The sequence below is a fragment of the Lactuca saligna genome, chromosome 5, assembly GCF_052625555.1.
Source record: "Lactuca saligna cultivar CGN05327 chromosome 5, ASM5262555v1, whole genome shotgun sequence".
NCBI classification, from domain to species: domain Eukaryota; kingdom Viridiplantae; phylum Streptophyta; class Magnoliopsida; order Asterales; family Asteraceae; genus Lactuca; species Lactuca saligna.
The window spans coordinates 313,457,231-313,476,789 of NC_136421.1; the positions used below are offsets into that span (position 1 = coordinate 313,457,231).

Consider the following 19,559-nt stretch of genomic DNA (forward strand, 5'->3'; position numbering starts at 1 on the left):
AGGGAGATAGGATATTCTTGTCGAACTTGGTGAAAGGGAACTCCTTTAGAGGGGAACGATTAATAATTACGAAGCCAGGGAGGAGTTAAAGACAACGTATTCAATTCCATGATTTTGATTTTTGATTATTTATCATTCCATGATTTTGTCGGTTCATAATAAACTTTGGCCAATGCCTAAGAAACGTGACATAAATAGGCATAAAATAATAACTAAAATAATTAATTAAATACGCGATAACGCTCGTCGAAATGTACGTGGATTGATAAACATGCCACGTGATTGCCATGGACTCCTACAAATCTCCGACTGCACCACCGGACCACCACTTGCACCACCATGTCAATGGCGTCAATTATTTACCGGAAACTTCATCGGCAACCGAACAAGCGACTCAACTACATACAAGTTAGATTGGCATCTGCCGCGACTGGTTTAAGCAACAATGAAAAGAGTAATCAGAGTAATCGGAAGATTGACAAGTTACTAATTGCAAATAGAGGCGAAATCGCTTGCAGGATTATGAGAACGGCGAAACGGTTAGGGATACAGACAGTTGCGGTTTACAGCGATGCTGATAGGCATAGTCTTCATGTGAAGTCAGCTGACGAGGCCGTTCGAATCGGTCCGCCGCCGGCTCGATCTAGTTATCTTAACTCCTCTTCCATTATTGAAGCCGCCGTGCGTACGGGTGCTCAGGTACGATCAGCTTGGTGTTTTGTGTACTTGTAATTTTTGTTTTTAGCAATGTGGAGCTTTCTCATATCATGTGATCATGTCAACTGTTAATAAAGAACGAATTTAGTTTTCTGCAGTAACATCTCAATATTAACAGTTCCATTAGGACGTTAGAGCCCATGAATCGTCTGAATTCTGTTATATGTAGCTATAGTTTCTTATACCGAGAGCATACTGCTGTTCGAATAAAAGCAACTGATTGTTTGCCCTAATTTGTGTGTTCGAACACTTAATGTTCTGTTGCCTGTACAAGAATTGCAGCCGCTTTAAGGATCATGTTTGTGTAATTACTGGGGTATTCTGTGTCATAGATGATGAGAAAATTATCTCAAGCAGGAGATACATGTATTTATTTACTTTATGAAGATGATATTAGCGTCATTAGGTTCATTAGCTTGTTGTTTGTTTAGTTTCTACACATTCAAGGACATAATTCAGTGTGGATGTCGTCTTTTGTTATAGGCTATACATCCAGGTTATGGTTTCTTATCAGAAAATGCAGACTTTGCTCAACTTTGTGAGAATGAGGGATTCACTTTTGTTGGACCTCCTGCATCTGCAATACGTGAAATGGGTGATAAAAGGTACAAATATCTCCAATTTCTTGATTATCTTTGTACTTGTTTATCGAAAAGTATCAATGGCATTGAGAAGCAAGAGATTTCCACTTTCTACATGTTTATATATGTATCAAGACCCATAACATTTATATTATGGGGCCTATGGTGAGCCCACTAGTCATGTCTAAGCTTATCAAAGTCTCTTTACTTCTGTGGGACATACAACAATGCTTCTTAAGGCATATGGAGGGATTTTTAAATGGAAGGGATTAAGTACTCACAGAAACCCTCACTGCTGCAACTGTTCTTGTCCAAAGGACAAGCATTTAAGTATAATAGAGAACAATATTTCAACTGGTGTGGATCGAGTCTAGGGTTTTCTATGGATTATTTCTTTTAAATGCAACATTTCAACTCCCCTCATTCAGTGGTTTTATGTGTCCATTAGCGCATCAAAGAGAATCATGGGTGCAGCAGGTGTGCCACTTGTGCCTGGGTATCATGGTCATGAACAAGATATTGATGTCATGAAATCAGAAGCAGATAAGATCGGATACCCTGTTCTTATAAAGCCCACCCATGGAGGTGGAGGAAAGGTATGTATCTTCTGCAAAGGGGAAAAACAAAAATAATCTAGTATTTATTTTATCTTTGTGTAAATTGATTGTTGAGTTTCAGGGTATGAGGATTGTGGAAAGCCCAAAAGAGTTTGTTGATGCGTTCTTAGGAGCACAACGTGAAGCTGCTGCTTCTTTTGGTGTAAACACAATTTTGCTGGAGAAATATATAACAAGACCAAGACATATAGAAGTCCAGGTAATTTTTAATTATGTTAGAGGATACTTTGGAAGTAGCTTTATATCTATAAGCTTGATTCTGAATTTCATAATGATAGGTATTTGGGGACAAACAAGGCAATGTGGTATACTTATACGAGAGAGATTGCAGTGTGCAAAGAAGACACCAGAAGATAATTGAAGAAGCTCCAGCTGTAATTCATAACATTATACTCATATTTACATTACCTTTTTTCTTTAATTCCCTCTAAAATTTTGGCAAACCTCTTACCTCTGTTCTTCAGCCAGATATCATGAGCGACTTCCGTTCACGTTTAGGTCAAGCTGCTGTATCTGCTGCCAAGGTAATGAAGGAGCCTATAATCTTGTTTTTGCCAAAAATAATAATAATAATAAGATAGTTTGAATGGTTTTACTGATATGGAAGTTTATATCTGATTATTAAAGGCAGTTGGTTATCACAATGCTGGAACAGTTGAGTTCATTGTTGATACTCTCTCTGGTGAATTTTATTTTATGGAGATGAACACTCGTCTTCAGGTACTTCTTTCTTGTAGTTGTGTCATCAGTTTATATTAATCACAGATAGTAGCTAGAGCTAACGAGTAATGAGGGACACTCTTGTTTATTTGTTTATTTATTTTTTCAGGTTGAACATCCTGTGACTGAGATGATTGTTGGTCAAGATCTTGTAGAGTGGCAAATCCGTGTTGCTAATGGAGAATCACTTCCCCTTGGTCAAGCACAGATTCCTATATCAGGTCTCAATTGGTGCTTTCTGTATTGTTTTCTTCTTATGTTCTGTTCTTCCATTCCTTCCCTTTTTTGTTGAAAGACCAAAATGCCCTCAATATGTACCATATGCTTGCACTTTACTTTGAGTCTAGGTTTTCATATAACTTTATTGCAATTTGTAGGGCATGCCTTTGAAGCCCGAATATATGCTGAAAATGTGGCAAGGGGATTTCTTCCAGCAACTGGAGTTCTTCAGTATTTCAGTCCTGTTCCAGTCTCTGAAACTGGTATATGTTTCTGCAATATCTATATGCAAAAATTCCCGAAATGCCCTTTCTCTTCAGGAAATATCACAATTTTGTATTTCAGTTCGAGTTGAGACTGGAGTTGAAGAAGGGGACACTGTAAGCATGCATTATGACCCTATGATTGCTAAGCTTGTAGTATGGGGGGAGAATCGAGCTGCTGCATTAGTTAAATTAAAAGATTCGTTATCAAAGTTTCAGGTAATATGCTTCATCAACTACTCTTTTTTTTTTTTTTTTTTTACCACGCTTAGTTTTTCTAATCTACTTTACTTTTTCAGGTTGCAGGTTTGCCCACGAATATCGAGTTCCTCTACAAACTTGCCAACCACAAGGCATTTGAAAACGGTGAACTTGAAACCCATTTTATCGATCATTTTAAAGACGATTTATTCGTTAATCCAAATGACTCGGTATCAGCTGAGTCAGCGTATGACTCAGCTAAACACAGTGCAGCCTTAGTTGCTGCATGTATTTGTGAAAAGGAACATACGCTTTTAAAGAAAAGCCCCCCTGGTAAACTTGGAAACCTTTTTTTTTTTTTCTTTTTAAAACATTTGCATGTTTTTCATAAAAACGAAACTAGTAAATTAATAATTAAAAATTTATTTATTTTAGGAGGGTTGTCTGTGTGGTATACACATCCTCCATTTAGACCCAACCATCAAGCTACACGCACAATAGAACTAGACTGGGAGAATGAATACCATGATAATAATAATAACTCACAGAATCTCACACTTTCCATAACTTATCTCCCAAACGGAAATTACCTCATCAAGGTAATTCCAAAATTCCACTCGATTTCAGCAATTTACTTTTATTTTTATTACATTCAACTTTGAGAATTTACAGACAGGGGAAAACGGCCTTCCTGAGGTGGAAGTCACGGTGACACATCTTGGAGAGCATGATTTCAGAGTTGAAGCTGATGGTTTAAGCAAAAACGTTAATCTTGCTAGTTATTTCAAGGTGCAAAAAGACGTGAATGCCCTCCTCATCTTCTTTTTACAAAAACACTCCTCGAAAGCTTATCCAACTTTGTTTTTTTTTCTTTCTTTTCTTGATATAGGATGAGAGTGAGCACATTCACATATGGCATGGTTTAGAGCATCATCAGTTTAAGCAAAAAGTGGGGATTGATTTGTTGGATAACCTTGAATCCCACCAACACCGGAATGGGAATCATGATTCCGGATCCCATCCTCCAGGGACTGTGGCTGCTCCCATGGCTGGCCTCGTGGTCAAGGTTCTGGTCAAAAATGGAATGAAGGTTGAAGAAGGTCAACCTATGTTAGTCATGGAAGCAATGAAAATGGAGGTGAGGTTCAAATTTCAAATTAAAAATAATTTTCAATTTTAATCTTTTACTAAAATTTATATATATATGTGTATCCTTGATTGTTAAAAATATAGCATGTGCTGAAGGCACCTACCTCTGGCCTTGTTAGCGGCCTACAAGTCACTCCTGGCCAACAAGTTTCCGACAACACCGTTCTCTTCAATGTCAAGGTTAGACACTTGCTAAAAATAACAACCTACTTTTACAATTATTTTCACATGGATTTTTTTTATTTATATATTAAAAAAGAAAAAAATAAATTTGTTTTTGACAGGCTGTATAACATCATGGTGCAAATATTACTTAAATAACCTTAACATACTATGGCCAGAGAGTAGCTGTTTCCCAAATCCGGTTTGAGGTAAAGACTCGTTGGGCTGTGTATATTAGAGAATTATATTGTATTTGCATTTGCTGATTAAATTTATCATGTACACCTTTTATTGTTGTACCTACTGAGAATAAAACAGGTAAAGTATTTAACAATTACACACCCTATCAAAACTTAGAAAGTTTTAACTAAAAATAAAACAAAGTACAATCGGGATTAAAAAAAAAGAAATTATTGTGTTGTACTATAAGAATAAAAAAATGGACCAGTTCTGATATTGACCTTTACTAGAGAATTATTCGTTTTAACTCATTGCTTAACGTGTTTGAATCAATTTATTTGTCGTGTATGGTTTATGTGTTTATGCCTTTGTGGGGCATATAATTCGTTAGAATCGTAGGATGAATTTTGAAAGCAAAGAACTCCTTGCCTACCCCTGCCCCACTTCCAAATTTTTATTCTTCATTTTTTTTTACATAATCGATAGCAAGGTTTAAGCATATCCAAGAATTTCTTGTGGTTCCATATTCTCGTTAATAAAAATATTGATAGAAATAAGGTGATATAGAAGTCACTAAAATCATGGCTTCATTTTTAATTATGAAATTAAGAGTCGTCTATAAATAGTATTCAAGTTTAAAAAGTAAATAACAAATTGGTTGCTGTTAGTATACGGAATCTAGAACTGACATTTACAAGAATATAAACACTAAAAACAAAACCGCATATGATTGATTCCGATTTACTGAGGATTGGTTTGATTATATCGATCCAACCGAGATTTGCTATGCATTATTTTTTACCAACATGATTTTAGTTCGAAGGAAAATATGGTTTCATTCTTTGTTTGACCAACAAACCGACGAGGTTGGCATTTTGTGTAAAACAAGATTGTTATTTATTCAAAGTATCTAGATTCTAGATTGGTGTTTTATTGTGGAATCTACAAAAAGTGGGGTTGGACAGACAAAGCCAAAGCCAAAGACAAAGCCAATGCCAAATACAATGGATAAGAACCGGCTACATTAGATTTGGTTATCAATTAAATATATATATATATTTTTTTTTTGAAACGCAATAAGTTTATTAGAAATGAAGGTGTTAGGAAAAAAATAAATTACAACTTAGAAATAGAAGAGTAATCAAATAGACTTGGCAACATGGAAATCTATGAAAAGATGATTAATAGTCTCAAAAGAGGAATCATGGGTATAAAGTTGGATCGATATCAAACTCTTTATCAACCAGATTTGCACTCGTGAGCACCCTATTTAACCGAAGCCTCTAAACCAAAATGTTAAGCTCTATGGAACTAAAGAATTATAACTCATAAGACAATCAACCACCTCCAACATGGCATCATCCAGAAAATGCCTAGCAGTAGAAACGGAGTACACACCATAAGATATTAAGATCCAAGTCTCAAAACGATCTGACTCATTGATCAGAAAAGATAAAGGACTGCAAGACGGCTTTAAGATCCGTTCCTCGACCATACCTCTTGGCATTCTATGAAGGAGCTCCCAATCATTATATGTAAACCCCTACCCAAAGATTATTGTCATTCCCAAGAAATTGTCAAATCCATTTAAATAAAAAAATTGATCAAAAGCGAAGAGACTACACACACCAAGGTGGCTTTTACTTTTGCAAGCCATCACTTTTTTCCAACTTAATCAACTCACCTTTCTTTACATTTACAATTTTTGAATGCCTTTAACCCTCTAATAATATGGTTTCACTAATCTATGTGAGACAACCGAAAATATTGTGTTATTTGTTTTTTATCTGCAGATCTTTTTGGTCTTTTCTGTCTAGATTTCACAGATTGTTTGTTTCTTTGAAGATTGCAGACCTAAAAAGGTTTGCGACTCCTCTTTTTGGCGCATATATGGACAAGAGACTTCAAACCTCTGCTGACATTTTCTAGCCTAAAAAACATATACATTTTTTTTTTAACATAGATTTATTTTAATTTTATCTATGATAAAAAAAAATTAATAAAAAAGTTACAATACTTAGAAAAAAAAGGATCGACAAAACAATCATGACCTTTGTAACAAATTTATAAATAAAGATTTAATTACAATAATGGTCATCAGAGCTCTTTATATACATATGGAGAAAAATCGTAATATTGTCTTATATTTTTGTGCCAAATTTTATAAAACATTATTTAATGCAATATCATTCATTTCTTTTTGAAAAAATATTTATTCCTAGGCTTTAATTGATTTAATTAAAAAAATAGAATAAAAATTTTGAAGTCTTTTATCCCTAATTACAATGCTTAGGTATAATTTTGCAACCAAAGTTTGTTGATTCTTATCAAATATATACGTTAATTCATACAATTTTGTTTTCACTTTTTATACAATAATACATAAAATTGATCTAAATTTGTTAATTATCTATAATAAAATCATAAAATCATTAAAAAGTTATTTTAATTTTAAAAAAACTCACTTTAATTAGATTTTAGTTTATTCTAGCAGTATGTAGATGTTAAAAACAAACGGTCTTCTTAGTTAGAACATCATAAAAACTTTGCTGACTTTCTCCTAAACCTTGATTTCGCTACGCTCAATAAGAAGCAAGAACCGCTGAAATTGGTTCGTGTTCCATTTCCAAAGTAAGCCAATCGTCTTTACCCAAGTGTGAACTTTAGATGACTCTCAAGCGGTTATATTCCTTCTTACTGTACTTATAGTTTCAGACTGCAAACGACTGGTCTATCTTCTCTGCAGCAGAGATCTACAGATGTGGTTTGCAACAACATATATTTTGCATCAGAAAAAAGAAACAACACCAATAGGTTGTTATTCAATAACTTAACCCTCTGCAAGATACATGTAACATAGATAGAAAATCATTACAACTGTGAAATAGTTTTTTGCCTACAATAATTTAATATATAACTTTAACCCATAATTCTATTATTCACTTTTTATATTAACAATTGTGAACCTACAAAAACTATGAAATTCTTTTTAAGAAATCGGATAAACAAGTATATACGAATGTTGCTCGGTTATAGATTTTGAAGTAGTACTTAACGTTTGGCTGATTTTACAATAAAAGCGAATTTAATTGACGTTATTAATTGGGAATATTGGAATGAGTGTGATGTGGGACATCTAAGATACGGTATTTCTATACATGTAAAAATAATTTATTTCTGGATAAAAGTTAATGTGCATTTTAATATGTATGGTATTAATTTTGTATTGTCTCGCTGTCTCTTATGATGTTTTGTTTTTATGTATATTAGTCTTGTCGTTCGGTGTAATTTATATATTATCTTTTTCATTATAATTTTATATTCAAATATTTATTATATATTCCTCAACAAATAAATATATTTTTATGAAAATGAGATATCCAAATTTGTGACTTGTGAGCGGTCCCCGTGGATGCTGAGGTACACACGGACACACGGTACACTTACAAGGGGAAAGATACTTATGGTTTGTCGTTTTGTGTAGATCGCAATGTCGTTTCTTGTGGCGGTTCTTACAATGTCGTCGCCGACGCACAATCCCACACTCGTGTATGACTGTAACATATTATACCACTTATATTGCTCCTATTTTTTTTTTTCGTTTAAAAAAAGCGTATATTACTTCTATTTAATAAGGAATAACAAATAAATTTCTTTTGTTTAATTTAGATGAGAAATACACATAACACAGACAATTAGTATATAAAAATATAAAAGTTTTACATAGATAAACGAACAACAAAGTGTATCGTAATCTCTTTTTAGATAACAAAACTAAGGTCCCGTTTGATATACATCCTTTCAGGTCCAAACAAATTTTTCTGGCTGAATGGACCGGAAAGACTGTTTGATTTCCACAAAAAAAAAAAAGATCTTTTCCGGTAAGATTTGTCTTTCCCAGAAAGCCCTAAAATCATATCTTTCTAACTGAATGGGCTGGAAAGACAATTATGCACCAAACTCTGCCTCTTTTTTTTTTCTTGGATTATTAATTTTTTTTAAATAACTTTTTTTTTAATTTATTTTTTATTGAAATATTACTTTTTCATCATTCAGCACAGTCAATCAGATGTACAATCAAATAACATGCTTTATTTTTCAGTCAGAGCACTTTACCAGACAACACTTTCCCAGACAGTAACTATCAAACGGGACCTAATTATTTTACAAACAACATTCATAGACTTGAGGTAATAATATTATTATGCATTATCCATTGGCCTATATTGAGGAGTGTAACGCTCGTAAATTCTGGCTATACAAAATAAGCAATAATTATTAAAATTAAAATCCTTGAATATGATTATATAGTCGTGCGCGCTGCAGACTATATAATACAAGTTTCGTACTAAGAAAAAATATGAAAAATCAGTCGGATCATCGGTAAATCGTAAAAATAAGTGCGTTAAAACACACACACACACACACATATATATATATATATATACATATATATATATATATATATATATATATATATGTGTGTGTGTGTGTGTGTGTGTGTGTGTGGAAAGTACAGTCGTCCCGATCCTGAAAATATAAATTTCATAAAAATCCGACTGCATATGAATTAGATATGATTTTTATAAGATGTAAAAATCAGTTGCGCATTTGAAATGTGTGACGTAAAAAGTCACGAAGAGAATGATTCACTTTTAGCTAAAATCATCGAAAGGAAAATCGTAATACTCTTTAAGATAAAAAATTTAGAAAAAAATGTCAAAAACGGAGTCGTACAAGAGAGTTATGATTTTATCAAAATCATTTAATTATATAAAAAATAGGGATGAAAAATAAAGTCAGAATTAGCCGATGAATTCTAAAGTAAAGTTGTTGGTCTCTTCGAGAGCTCTCCGAGGATATAAATAACGTCAAAAACGGATCTCGTATGAAGAATTTACGGAATTTACAAAATCTATGTTTTGCGCCTCATGCGATGCGCGCCGAGTGCGCGACGTACACTTCTATAAGGTGAAAACACGGACCATAGAGAAACTGACACATGACACAAAACGACTGGGGAGACATTGCCTTAATATGCATGTCGTGCACCCCAAAATTTGCCCTATAAATTGCTCATTCATTCCTCCACACCTCTTTTATCATTCTCTCTTGATTTCCTTTGGTTCTAGCCTCATTTTCTTTAGTTTTAGTTTTCAGCGAAACCCTGCGATCCTTGAAGTAGTAGTACCTATCGAAAAGAAGCTCTACCAGTATAATTTCCATACTTTTGTCTAGGAAACCTCTGTAAGTTAAATTACACTAAACTTTATTTTAGTGTAATTTATATTTATAGTCATAAGTCATTATTATGAACCTATAAATAAGATTTATCGGTTATTCCAAGTCATAATATTGATTGATCTACTTACATAACCGATGTTCAGAATGGTCACGTTGGCTTGGTTGTTGGATTTCAGAAATGCTATAATGCCGAAATGATTTCGCCTTCCAACCGTCCTGCATGGTTGATCCTTGTTTGATAGAACTCTCTGTATTCATAAGGATTAGTGAGAAATCTAGACTGCCATTAATCATTAAAGAATAATTAGACTAAGACTTAATAATTATTATATTAGGTCACATGAGAGGAATAGATAAAATACCAAGGAAAAGTTCTGCCCAAATTCCAAGGCATTCACTTCTATCAAATGAGTTCATAGTCTCTTTTATGAACATGATTTAATACAAGTATTAAATATATGATGGGAATCGTATATGAATTATATTCTTATTTTTTGGATTATATGTTAATATATGTATATACCATGTTATGTGTGAACTATATATGGTTTTATTTTATGTTGGGATTAAATAGAAAATATTATATAATAGTATTAGAAGTAGCATTACTGAGAAGATAAAAGAATAATAACACCTAATGCTCTGTAGGGAATATAAATATGCTAGAGATAGGTTAGTGTTACCTAAGAATAGAGTTGGTATTAAAATTTAGTTACAGGCACTATATGTAAAATCCCATCTTTCGTTTTAATTATGTTACTTGTAAAACAATTACTAAAAAAAACATCATCAATATCATATCAATCCATAATCTCATAAGTCAAATGTCATAAAACATGTCGTGGAATAATAATAATGTCAGAGTACAATCCCAAGAATCTCATAATGCGGAATCTTGTGTGCGTGTGATGTGCAACTACCGTGTTGGCTCCTTCCCCTTCGCTAAAGAGGTACCTGAAACAAAACTAAAAACTGTAAGCACGAAGTTTAGTGAATTCCCCCATCATATCACATACCATACATACACATACTACCAGACATATCTAGGTGCCCGACCTACCCTGCTGAGCATACCGGGGTGCTCAACCTACCCCTGCTAGGCATACCAGGGTGCTTAACCTACCCCTGTCATACATACTGGGGAGTCCGACCTACCCTTCCGGTCTATCTCAACCGGTTACGGGGACTATTTCACCCCCATTACTACCACATAAAAGCATAACATAGTCATATTGTCATGCATACAGGGGTGCCTAACCTACCCCCTGGCCCTATCGACCGGATATCGGGATTATTCCCCCTTACTACCACTATCACATAACATCATATCATACTAGTACATAAAACATAACAAATAGTGGCAAACCAGACAATTATCACGAAGACAATTAGCTCAACTACAATCAACTACTAGTGGGCCGACACTGGTGCCTTCGACCCACTTCTACTGGAAGGTAACTCACCTCATAGAGCTGAGTGTCGAATCTCACGAGAAGTAATCTCTAACAGCTACTCTGATGACTCCCGGCTACCGTAATCATAATAACACTCAATCAGAATTTATAACATTACTTTAGGTAAAATGACCATGTTACCCCCTTGGCATACTTAAAATATTCTTAAGGTCCAATTCTAACTTATTAAGTCCAATGCAACCATTGCCCATCAAAGGCTTCATAAGGGCCCACTAATGGCCCAATTTTCTAAATTGGGCCCAACCCTTCAAATGGGTGTTTTTACAATTCGAATAAGTCTTTAGCCTAAAGTGAAATAATCTTGTGTGGCCTAATATGGCCCAAAAGGCCCAATAATTTTAATTCCAAATTCCCAGGCCTAGAACTATACTCCACAGTAGGCCACGGGGCCCAATAGTCCAGGCCCAACACTCTAAGGCCCAAAAATCCCAAGGTAGCTACTCTGCATGCGTACGCGCATCGTACCAGGAACGTACGCCCAACGTACGCTGGTCTTGACCGCAAACGAAAAATTAACCCAGTACGCGCAGCGTACCAGGGTGTACGCTTAGCCTTCTGGCCAACTTCCTTGGGACATCATTTGTAATTTAATCCATTAAGTCTTTACAACCAAAATGTAGATCCATGTCCTTTAAGACCTCCTAAACCATAAAGTCACAAACTTTATGTGCTTGCATGCATGGTTGGGGTCAAAACATTATTTTGGTCCTTTTAACAAGCTTTAAGACCAACTAACACTTGCATGGTTGTGGCTTAACCATCAAGGTCCGATTTTTATGACTCTTAGTGCTTCTAAGAGCCCAGAAGGACAACTATTATGGTTTGAAATCATAAAGATGCAAGAAGCCTCAATAATGGAGTCCAAAAGTGACCTTAAACACCCCCATAAACAAATCTAAGCATACAATGGCCAAGTATGGAACTTGATACCTCAAAAGAGTCATAAATGATGCCAATCTTCTGGATCTACAAGCTCTTGATGGATCCTTGCATCTTCTTCAAGCTCTTTTCTCTTCCAAAGCACCAAAACTACACCAAGGTACTCTCAAATGGCTTCCAAATCACAAAGACATACAAATAGGGGTTAGGGTTTTCGAGGTGACTGTATAGAGATGAGAGGGAGGCGGGACCAAAGGCATAAGATCCTTTATATATGGATCAAACCCTAAAAGTTAGGGTTTTAGAACCTGCACGTGTACCTTGCGCGTACCCTTTGGTACGCTGGGCGTACATGCATGGACTCCCCTTCCCAACCTCTTGAGTACGCCACGCGTACCAGGCATGGTACGCCCCGTGTACTGCCTTTCTTAGCCCAAAACTTAAGGCCCAATTATCCTGGCCCAAACCAACAACAACCCATTAATCAATAAAATAAATAATATAAATACCTGTAAATCGCGGATGTTACACTATAATATAGTCTAGGGATAAACTTAGACTTGTGGAAGGTACCTAGTGTTTGATATAAGGTAGTCACATTAGGATAATGTGCGTAATCTAGGAACGGAGAGTACACACTTGTTCCGTGATACTTTTAGGTGTCGATGTACGGTAGCTCTGTACGGGAGTACGATATAGTATTCCCCTTGGGATGACCAAATACGGTGGGACCCGATCAGACAACTGGGGGCTTAGCTCTGGATCCTCCCTGCTTGCAGAAATGAATGGATCAGAAGGGGGCAGTCCTTTTCTTTCCCCGGACCGATGACTCGCTTGTTCAGTACTGCTAACTCTTATTGGAGGATTCCGTCCCCTCGGGACTACCAGTAGCTTCGGTTGTTGAATCTCGTGCAAGTTAGGTTGTGGTTGAGAGATGAGAAGTAGGGGAAAGAGTGAAATTACAATCTCTTCTGGAATGGAAGACCTCCCGTCCACTGACTACAAGACTGCAGCCTAACACCCAAGTTAGCTTGACGGTCAGCTAAATGAGTCCCTTCCCTCTTCACATGATGGAAAAAAGGCAAGGTGCACCTTGGATTGAACTCGACGAATTGCGTTTTGCCAGATATATTTTTTTAGAAAGATTCCCATTAAAAAATAGAAAGAATCGGGCGATTGGGACGTGGGCATAAGGGACTTTATGAAACAATTAATAATTCGCTTCATTTTCAATTAGGCCTTGCTCTAGCTTCTTTAGGGGTTATTAACGTCTTATTCTTATGAGTGGCCTATGTGAATATGAGCCAGGAGCAAGGATTCCTGAAAGTGAATTCCAGTGCAAGCCTGATATGAAAGTGGAGTTCAATCGTCGAAAGTGAGATCTCTTTTAGTCCGGTCTTCTTTTCTCTTTTGAGTCAGGTTCTTAAGACAGGACAGGAAATCGGCTTTTCTGAATATCTCTTTTCCCGCCTATGTTGTAGTTCGAGATCGAAACTGGACCTGAGAGAGACTAGACTTCTAGTAACAATAGGTGCGCCTTCAGTTGAGGAGAGCTGTTCACAAGTAGTGGTTATGAGCTCTTTCTTATTCCGGTTCAGAAGAGGTAATTCCTTCAGTTGCACTAGTGGATTGAATAACCTTTTTTTTAGTGCCAACAAAGTGCATGTGTTGTTGGTTAATGTTAATAAAAAGATGACTTTCGATAGGCTGGAGGACTGAGACTAGAAGTAGGACAAAGGTCTTAAAAGAGAAATGAAAGGCATTTTTATTTGAGAGAGCTATGCTTAGGTCAGTTCCTTCAGTCCACTTTTTAGGTAAGCCAAAAGTTCACTTTAGGTAAGTAAGTAGTCCCGTATGAAATTAATAAAACATTCATATCTGGCACTTGAGGAGGTCAATCTTAAGTTGTTGGAAGCTACTGCTAAGGTACTCCCCCTCATCTATAAAGGATAGGCAATTGAGAGAAAATAGGACGATAGCGATAGACACAGGAACTTAAATAGATTAAAAGATGACTTCCGTAGAGGAGAGGGGAAACCTGCTTAGATAGGGTGATAGCCCGGTTTTGATTGAATATCCTTTCCTGTGCTTGTCTTGTATTGAGGTATACCGCGAAGATATGAGTAAAAGTAGGTAACAGAAGGGGAGGGATTGCTGTTTTTTATTACTGAGGGCAAGCAGCTTTCATTTTATTCAATCTAATGGTAGGGCTTGAAAGAGTAGGCGGTTCGTATCTTTCTATGACCCTCAGAATAAGAAGTAGGAGGATACGCAGAGAAAGAGCTCTTGAAGTCTACCCGGGCGTGCTTCTTCATTCATCCATTTAGGCCCGACTAGGAACACGTGGATCCAGGGAACGAACAGCTTCTTACTAGTAGGGGCGAATCATAGTAAAAGAGTCCAATCTATGAAATAGAGCTTAGTTTGTCCAAACTAGTAGAAGGCTTAGGTTCTTATTTGATCCAATAAAGTCATAATACCTTTCTATCTAAAAGAAATGGTGCTCGATGAAATGACCCAGATTCCACACTATGCTCTGGTCTGGGGAGAGAGCTGCTCTGCGAAGCTGGGCGTTCCGTGTTCTTATGAAGGAACCATGCTAGAAAGGGAATAGAAAGGGCCTTAGCGAGGGAGTGATGGGCAACCTTAGTCTATATATTGCTCGTGAGCCGCCAAGTACCAGTCTCGCAACAGTATTGGTGGCGCAAAACAAAAGGATCGGTCCTTCACTTGCTGATCGTTCGCGAGTAGAACTCGCTCTCTTGCCACGCCTTTCACTCACTCGCTTGAGTCGGACTCAATCACTCGGAGGATCATTCCTTCTTCACTCTCTTGCTATTACCCGCAGGGAGCGCAACAACCAAGGTGCATATTATCATATAGAAAGAAGCGAAGCGTACGAATAATGGTATGTTTTCATATTCTTGGATAAATATAAATGGTTGGTCCAGATCAGACAACTATAGTGGTATGTCTGCATATTCTTTATAACTTACACATGCCAAGGAAACCCCTAGCTCTGTAGTCAATCTTTTAACGGTTCATTAGGCGAGATAATTATTCCCTGATAATCATGGCCTAAGATCTGTAAGGATCAGTAAAAATAGATAGATATGTAGGAGTGTGTTTGGAGGTCAAACCAACAAATAATGGGATAAAATAATAACAATAAAATGCAAATCATTACTACTACTATCTACACTAAAGATTGTATAGAAAGCAGAGTCGATCCACAAGAATACGAGACTTCTTATTTAACCATATTCTTACGCATCATACAATCAATGTTAAAATGGGGGGGGGGGGGGGGTGTTATGTTTGAATTCAAATTAAACTTCATAAACAAACAATATTGATATTAAAATTCAACAAGAGAAATACATTTCCGCTATGATTCCTATACATGTGTTGAGTTGTAAGGTGTAATATGACTGTGATTCATGTTCAATCTTGCTTGGTAATTTAGATATTAATAAACTCTAATATCCAAGTTGACAATTCAGTCGCACCCTGGGGGTGGTGCGAGTATGCGATCACACCGGGCCTCCAATCGTAAGGGGCCTCCAATTGAGAATTTTATTTTATATTTTATAATTAAAAAAAAGTTAGAAGAAAATAACAATAATAATAAATTAATTAAAATAGAATTTCATGTTACAAATCTCATTTATAAAATAAACAATAAAAATTCTTTTTGATAAAATAATGGACTCTTTTTGTCTTTAGCGGTAAAAAATTTCCTTAATAATATTTTACAAAAACGGTATGGGGCCTTAATTTAATTTTTGCACAGGGCCTCTAATATCTCAACTTCGGGCCTGTTGACAAAATTATTTCATTCAAAACATGTTCTTCAAACAAAATTTCATTTAATTGATTCCATTCAAATAAGCTCTTGCATCAAATCACTAAATGACATTAAGTTCTTGCAACAATTCCCAACAATGTACAGCATTCCTCATAAGTTTGGGAATATGAACATCTAATCTTTGCTTACACTAATTTTGATCTATTTACAACCAATCAAGTGTATGTCACTAACATCAAATCATAAAACATATACGAATTTCACAATTTGATTAACTAGATTGATAAGAACCCTAATTCATTGATCAAGTGAAAAGAGAACCAAACAAACATATATTTAAGACCAAATAAAAGATTACTAGATGATAAACATAAAGTTAAGTGCAAATTACAATCTAACAACAAACACTTAGAAATCTGGAATCGGAAATGATAGAGAAATCAGCCACACATGTCTAAATCAAACTACAAATTTAACAAGATTTGATCTTCAAATTAACTTAAAAAATGCAAATTAAAGTGTTTCCAAATGATCTTCTTCAAGCTACAAACTAAAAACTTATTCTAAGAACCATCCTTGGTCGCCTGGAGTGAATGAGAGTCTGTCTAATGGATCAAAAACCCGAAATTTAATCATAAAAGAAAACTGTCCCAGAAGTTATACGACAGACACAACCCCGTGTCATTCAAAAAGTTGGAAAGCTTTCTCATTTGCAGCCACTTTTTGTTGATATACCATTTGACACGACATGTGTTAACTTTTTTGTGACAATTTCTTGTTTTCTTCAATTTTACTTCGAAAAATCCGCATCTTTGCTCCCAACCTTTTTTCACCATCTCGATTCATCTCCAACCTCCAGAACCACCTGAAATGGCATAACAAGTATGGAAATAAAGCTTGCCGAGTTTTGTCCCAAAAACAAGTAAAATGCAGGGATTATTACTAAATTGAAATGCAAAAAGAGTGAATTACACATGCTTCAATGGTGCATAAAATACACCTAACAAATTTGCCCAAGTTTAGACCTTTCTTGTCCTTAAGAAAGAACAGAAGATAAACATAAACTGGAGAAAAAAAAAGATAAAATTCTAGGTCCTAATTTTGGAGTACAATGCAATGAATCACAAAACATAACAAAACAAAAAAATCATCCAACCCAATTGACCTTGCTTTTACCACATAGTCGAGAAATTACCTATCGTGCCTTGAGCTAACTTGGTTTTGGCCTCACAAACACATATTCATTAAAATTAATACTTTAGAAACTCCCCAATACAACCTAACAGAATCGAAGATTACAACACTTATTCACTTTTACTAGTATTGAATCAGCACATGGAACAAATTATGGTTTTACACTCGTGGAAATACATGTGATGAAGAAAAAATATGCTTAACAATCTTTATGATATAAAATATGACGATGACCAACTCCAGTTATTTGTTGATTAACAACAATCTCTTTCTAAAAAATCCTTTTTAAAAATTCCCTAAAATTTACCCAGGTTGGTTACAAATTTCAAACCACTTACACCAGTCAAAGTAGTTAACAGGCAGTCCCAATGTCGTAAGTTCAAGTCCAATTCCAAAAGAATCTTTTGGCAGCCACATATTTTTCCTAAACGTGTTATTCAATTAAACTATAAACATAAATATATACAAACTATCTAATTATATTTTCCTACAAATAAAGCTCATGGCTGTGACATCTCCATTTTTTCACGGCCAGAAAAGACCGATTTGTTTATGCTTGTTTTAAAATCAGAGTAATCGTTTACAGAAAACAGTTGCGGAATTTGTTCCCAAAACAAAATATGATAAGAATTTATTAAAGCATTTCTTTAAAGAAATGTATTTTCATTATATAACAAAATCTTGGGATGTCATGTTCCGATACAGACCAAAAGCATAAAGAATATAAAATAGACCTTACAACTGTTATTTATAACTACTGATCTATAATCCAAAATCTCTCGTCAAGTCCACCAACTTATACCCTTGTGCCATTACCTGTAATGCAAAGAAAACTGAGTGGGTCAGGCTTGGGAGCTGGTGAGCATGTAGGGTTTTCAACCCACAATAATATAATTATTATATTTAATCATCAAACAATCAACACAATTACCCATCCCCATTATCTTCGTTTAATCTTCTCTAAAGATATTATCCTAAGGGTCATCTCCTATATCTTATTTACCTCTCATCTCCTTACATCTTATTTCCTTATATGTTTATTTCTAAGAACTTTTCCTAAGGATCATCGCCTACATCGCATAGACAATACTAATTCGGGTTAGGGTATCATCGCATGATTACGCAGCCACAACATCGCCTGGACTCGTAAATCATAATAAGGGTTAGACTATCTGAAAGACCCTAACTTTCGTATTTATGAAAGACCCAAACTTTCATACTTAACAATATAGTTACCCCAAACATGTTACTTGCATATTCATAAAAACAATATTTTACATTGATAAAGAGGTTACAAACTACTGGATACAAACCGACTATTTTAAAGTGTTATACATTACATTACTTCCCAGGATTCTATAGTTTTATACATATGGGAATGCAAAATACAATAGTTTCAAACTATTCAGAAGGTTCTATCGATACAATAGTTTCAAACTATTCAAAAATCTTCTACCAGTATATAACTATACTGGATGCTTATCTCCTGCAATTTGTTAAACATTGAGAGGGTAAGTGGTGACGCTTAGTGAGTTCAATAATAGATACAATATAACGTTATGTCACATATATACTTCAATATGGTAGAAGCAAAGAGGAACAAGGAATAACAAGGGCATATGTGAATCATGTGACAACCATTCCATATCAATCATTGACTTGATTTAAAGATATACAATCAATGAGACATAACAATTTCCATGCTTGATATACATCAATAAAGCTTTGGCCCAAACGGCACATAAGACATACAACTTCGGATTAACGTTTTGGTAGATTTCAAGCTTATAGCCCTGTCTAACCTTTTGCCTATACCATAGAATAGAAATCATTCTCTTACGGAGACATGTTCTACATGGCCAGAGGCTACATACCAATACCAACGTGAATCTAAGTCCTTTCACTGATCACATGGTCAAAGGTATTTCTTTGCTATTAAAAATAGCGAATAAAAATAACCCCGAATAATAACACTGAAAAGCACAAAGCACATATAACACATAACATACAATTGTTCCTATATATTAAACTCGCCGTGAAATAACCGGGGGCTAAAATATTACTTTGGGCAGTACTTCGGCTCTAAATATGACTTTCGTTGTTGAAAACCGGGAGTTTTCTTGAAAACCGGTCTCTGCGAAGGTAGAGCT

At 35.4% G+C, this 19,559-nt stretch overlaps 1 protein-coding gene across 1 annotated transcript; it reads left to right on the plus strand.

Moving 5' to 3' along the window:
- Positions 1–249: 249 nt before the first annotated feature.
- On the plus strand, positions 250–4,963 carry MCCA (methylcrotonyl-CoA carboxylase alpha chain). The gene is made up of 16 exons (XM_078997169.1): positions 250–699; positions 1,201–1,322; positions 1,747–1,894; positions 1,977–2,114; positions 2,194–2,289; positions 2,380–2,439; positions 2,543–2,635; positions 2,745–2,856; positions 3,013–3,117; positions 3,200–3,336; positions 3,417–3,651; positions 3,754–3,917; positions 3,991–4,107; positions 4,208–4,456; positions 4,552–4,647; positions 4,752–4,963. The coding sequence occupies exons 1-16, from the start codon at positions 340–342 to the stop codon at positions 4,758–4,760; spliced, it is 2,241 nt and encodes a 746-aa protein (XP_078853295.1). The 5' UTR covers positions 250–339; the 3' UTR covers positions 4,761–4,963.
- Positions 4,964–19,559: the final 14,596 nt, after the last annotated feature.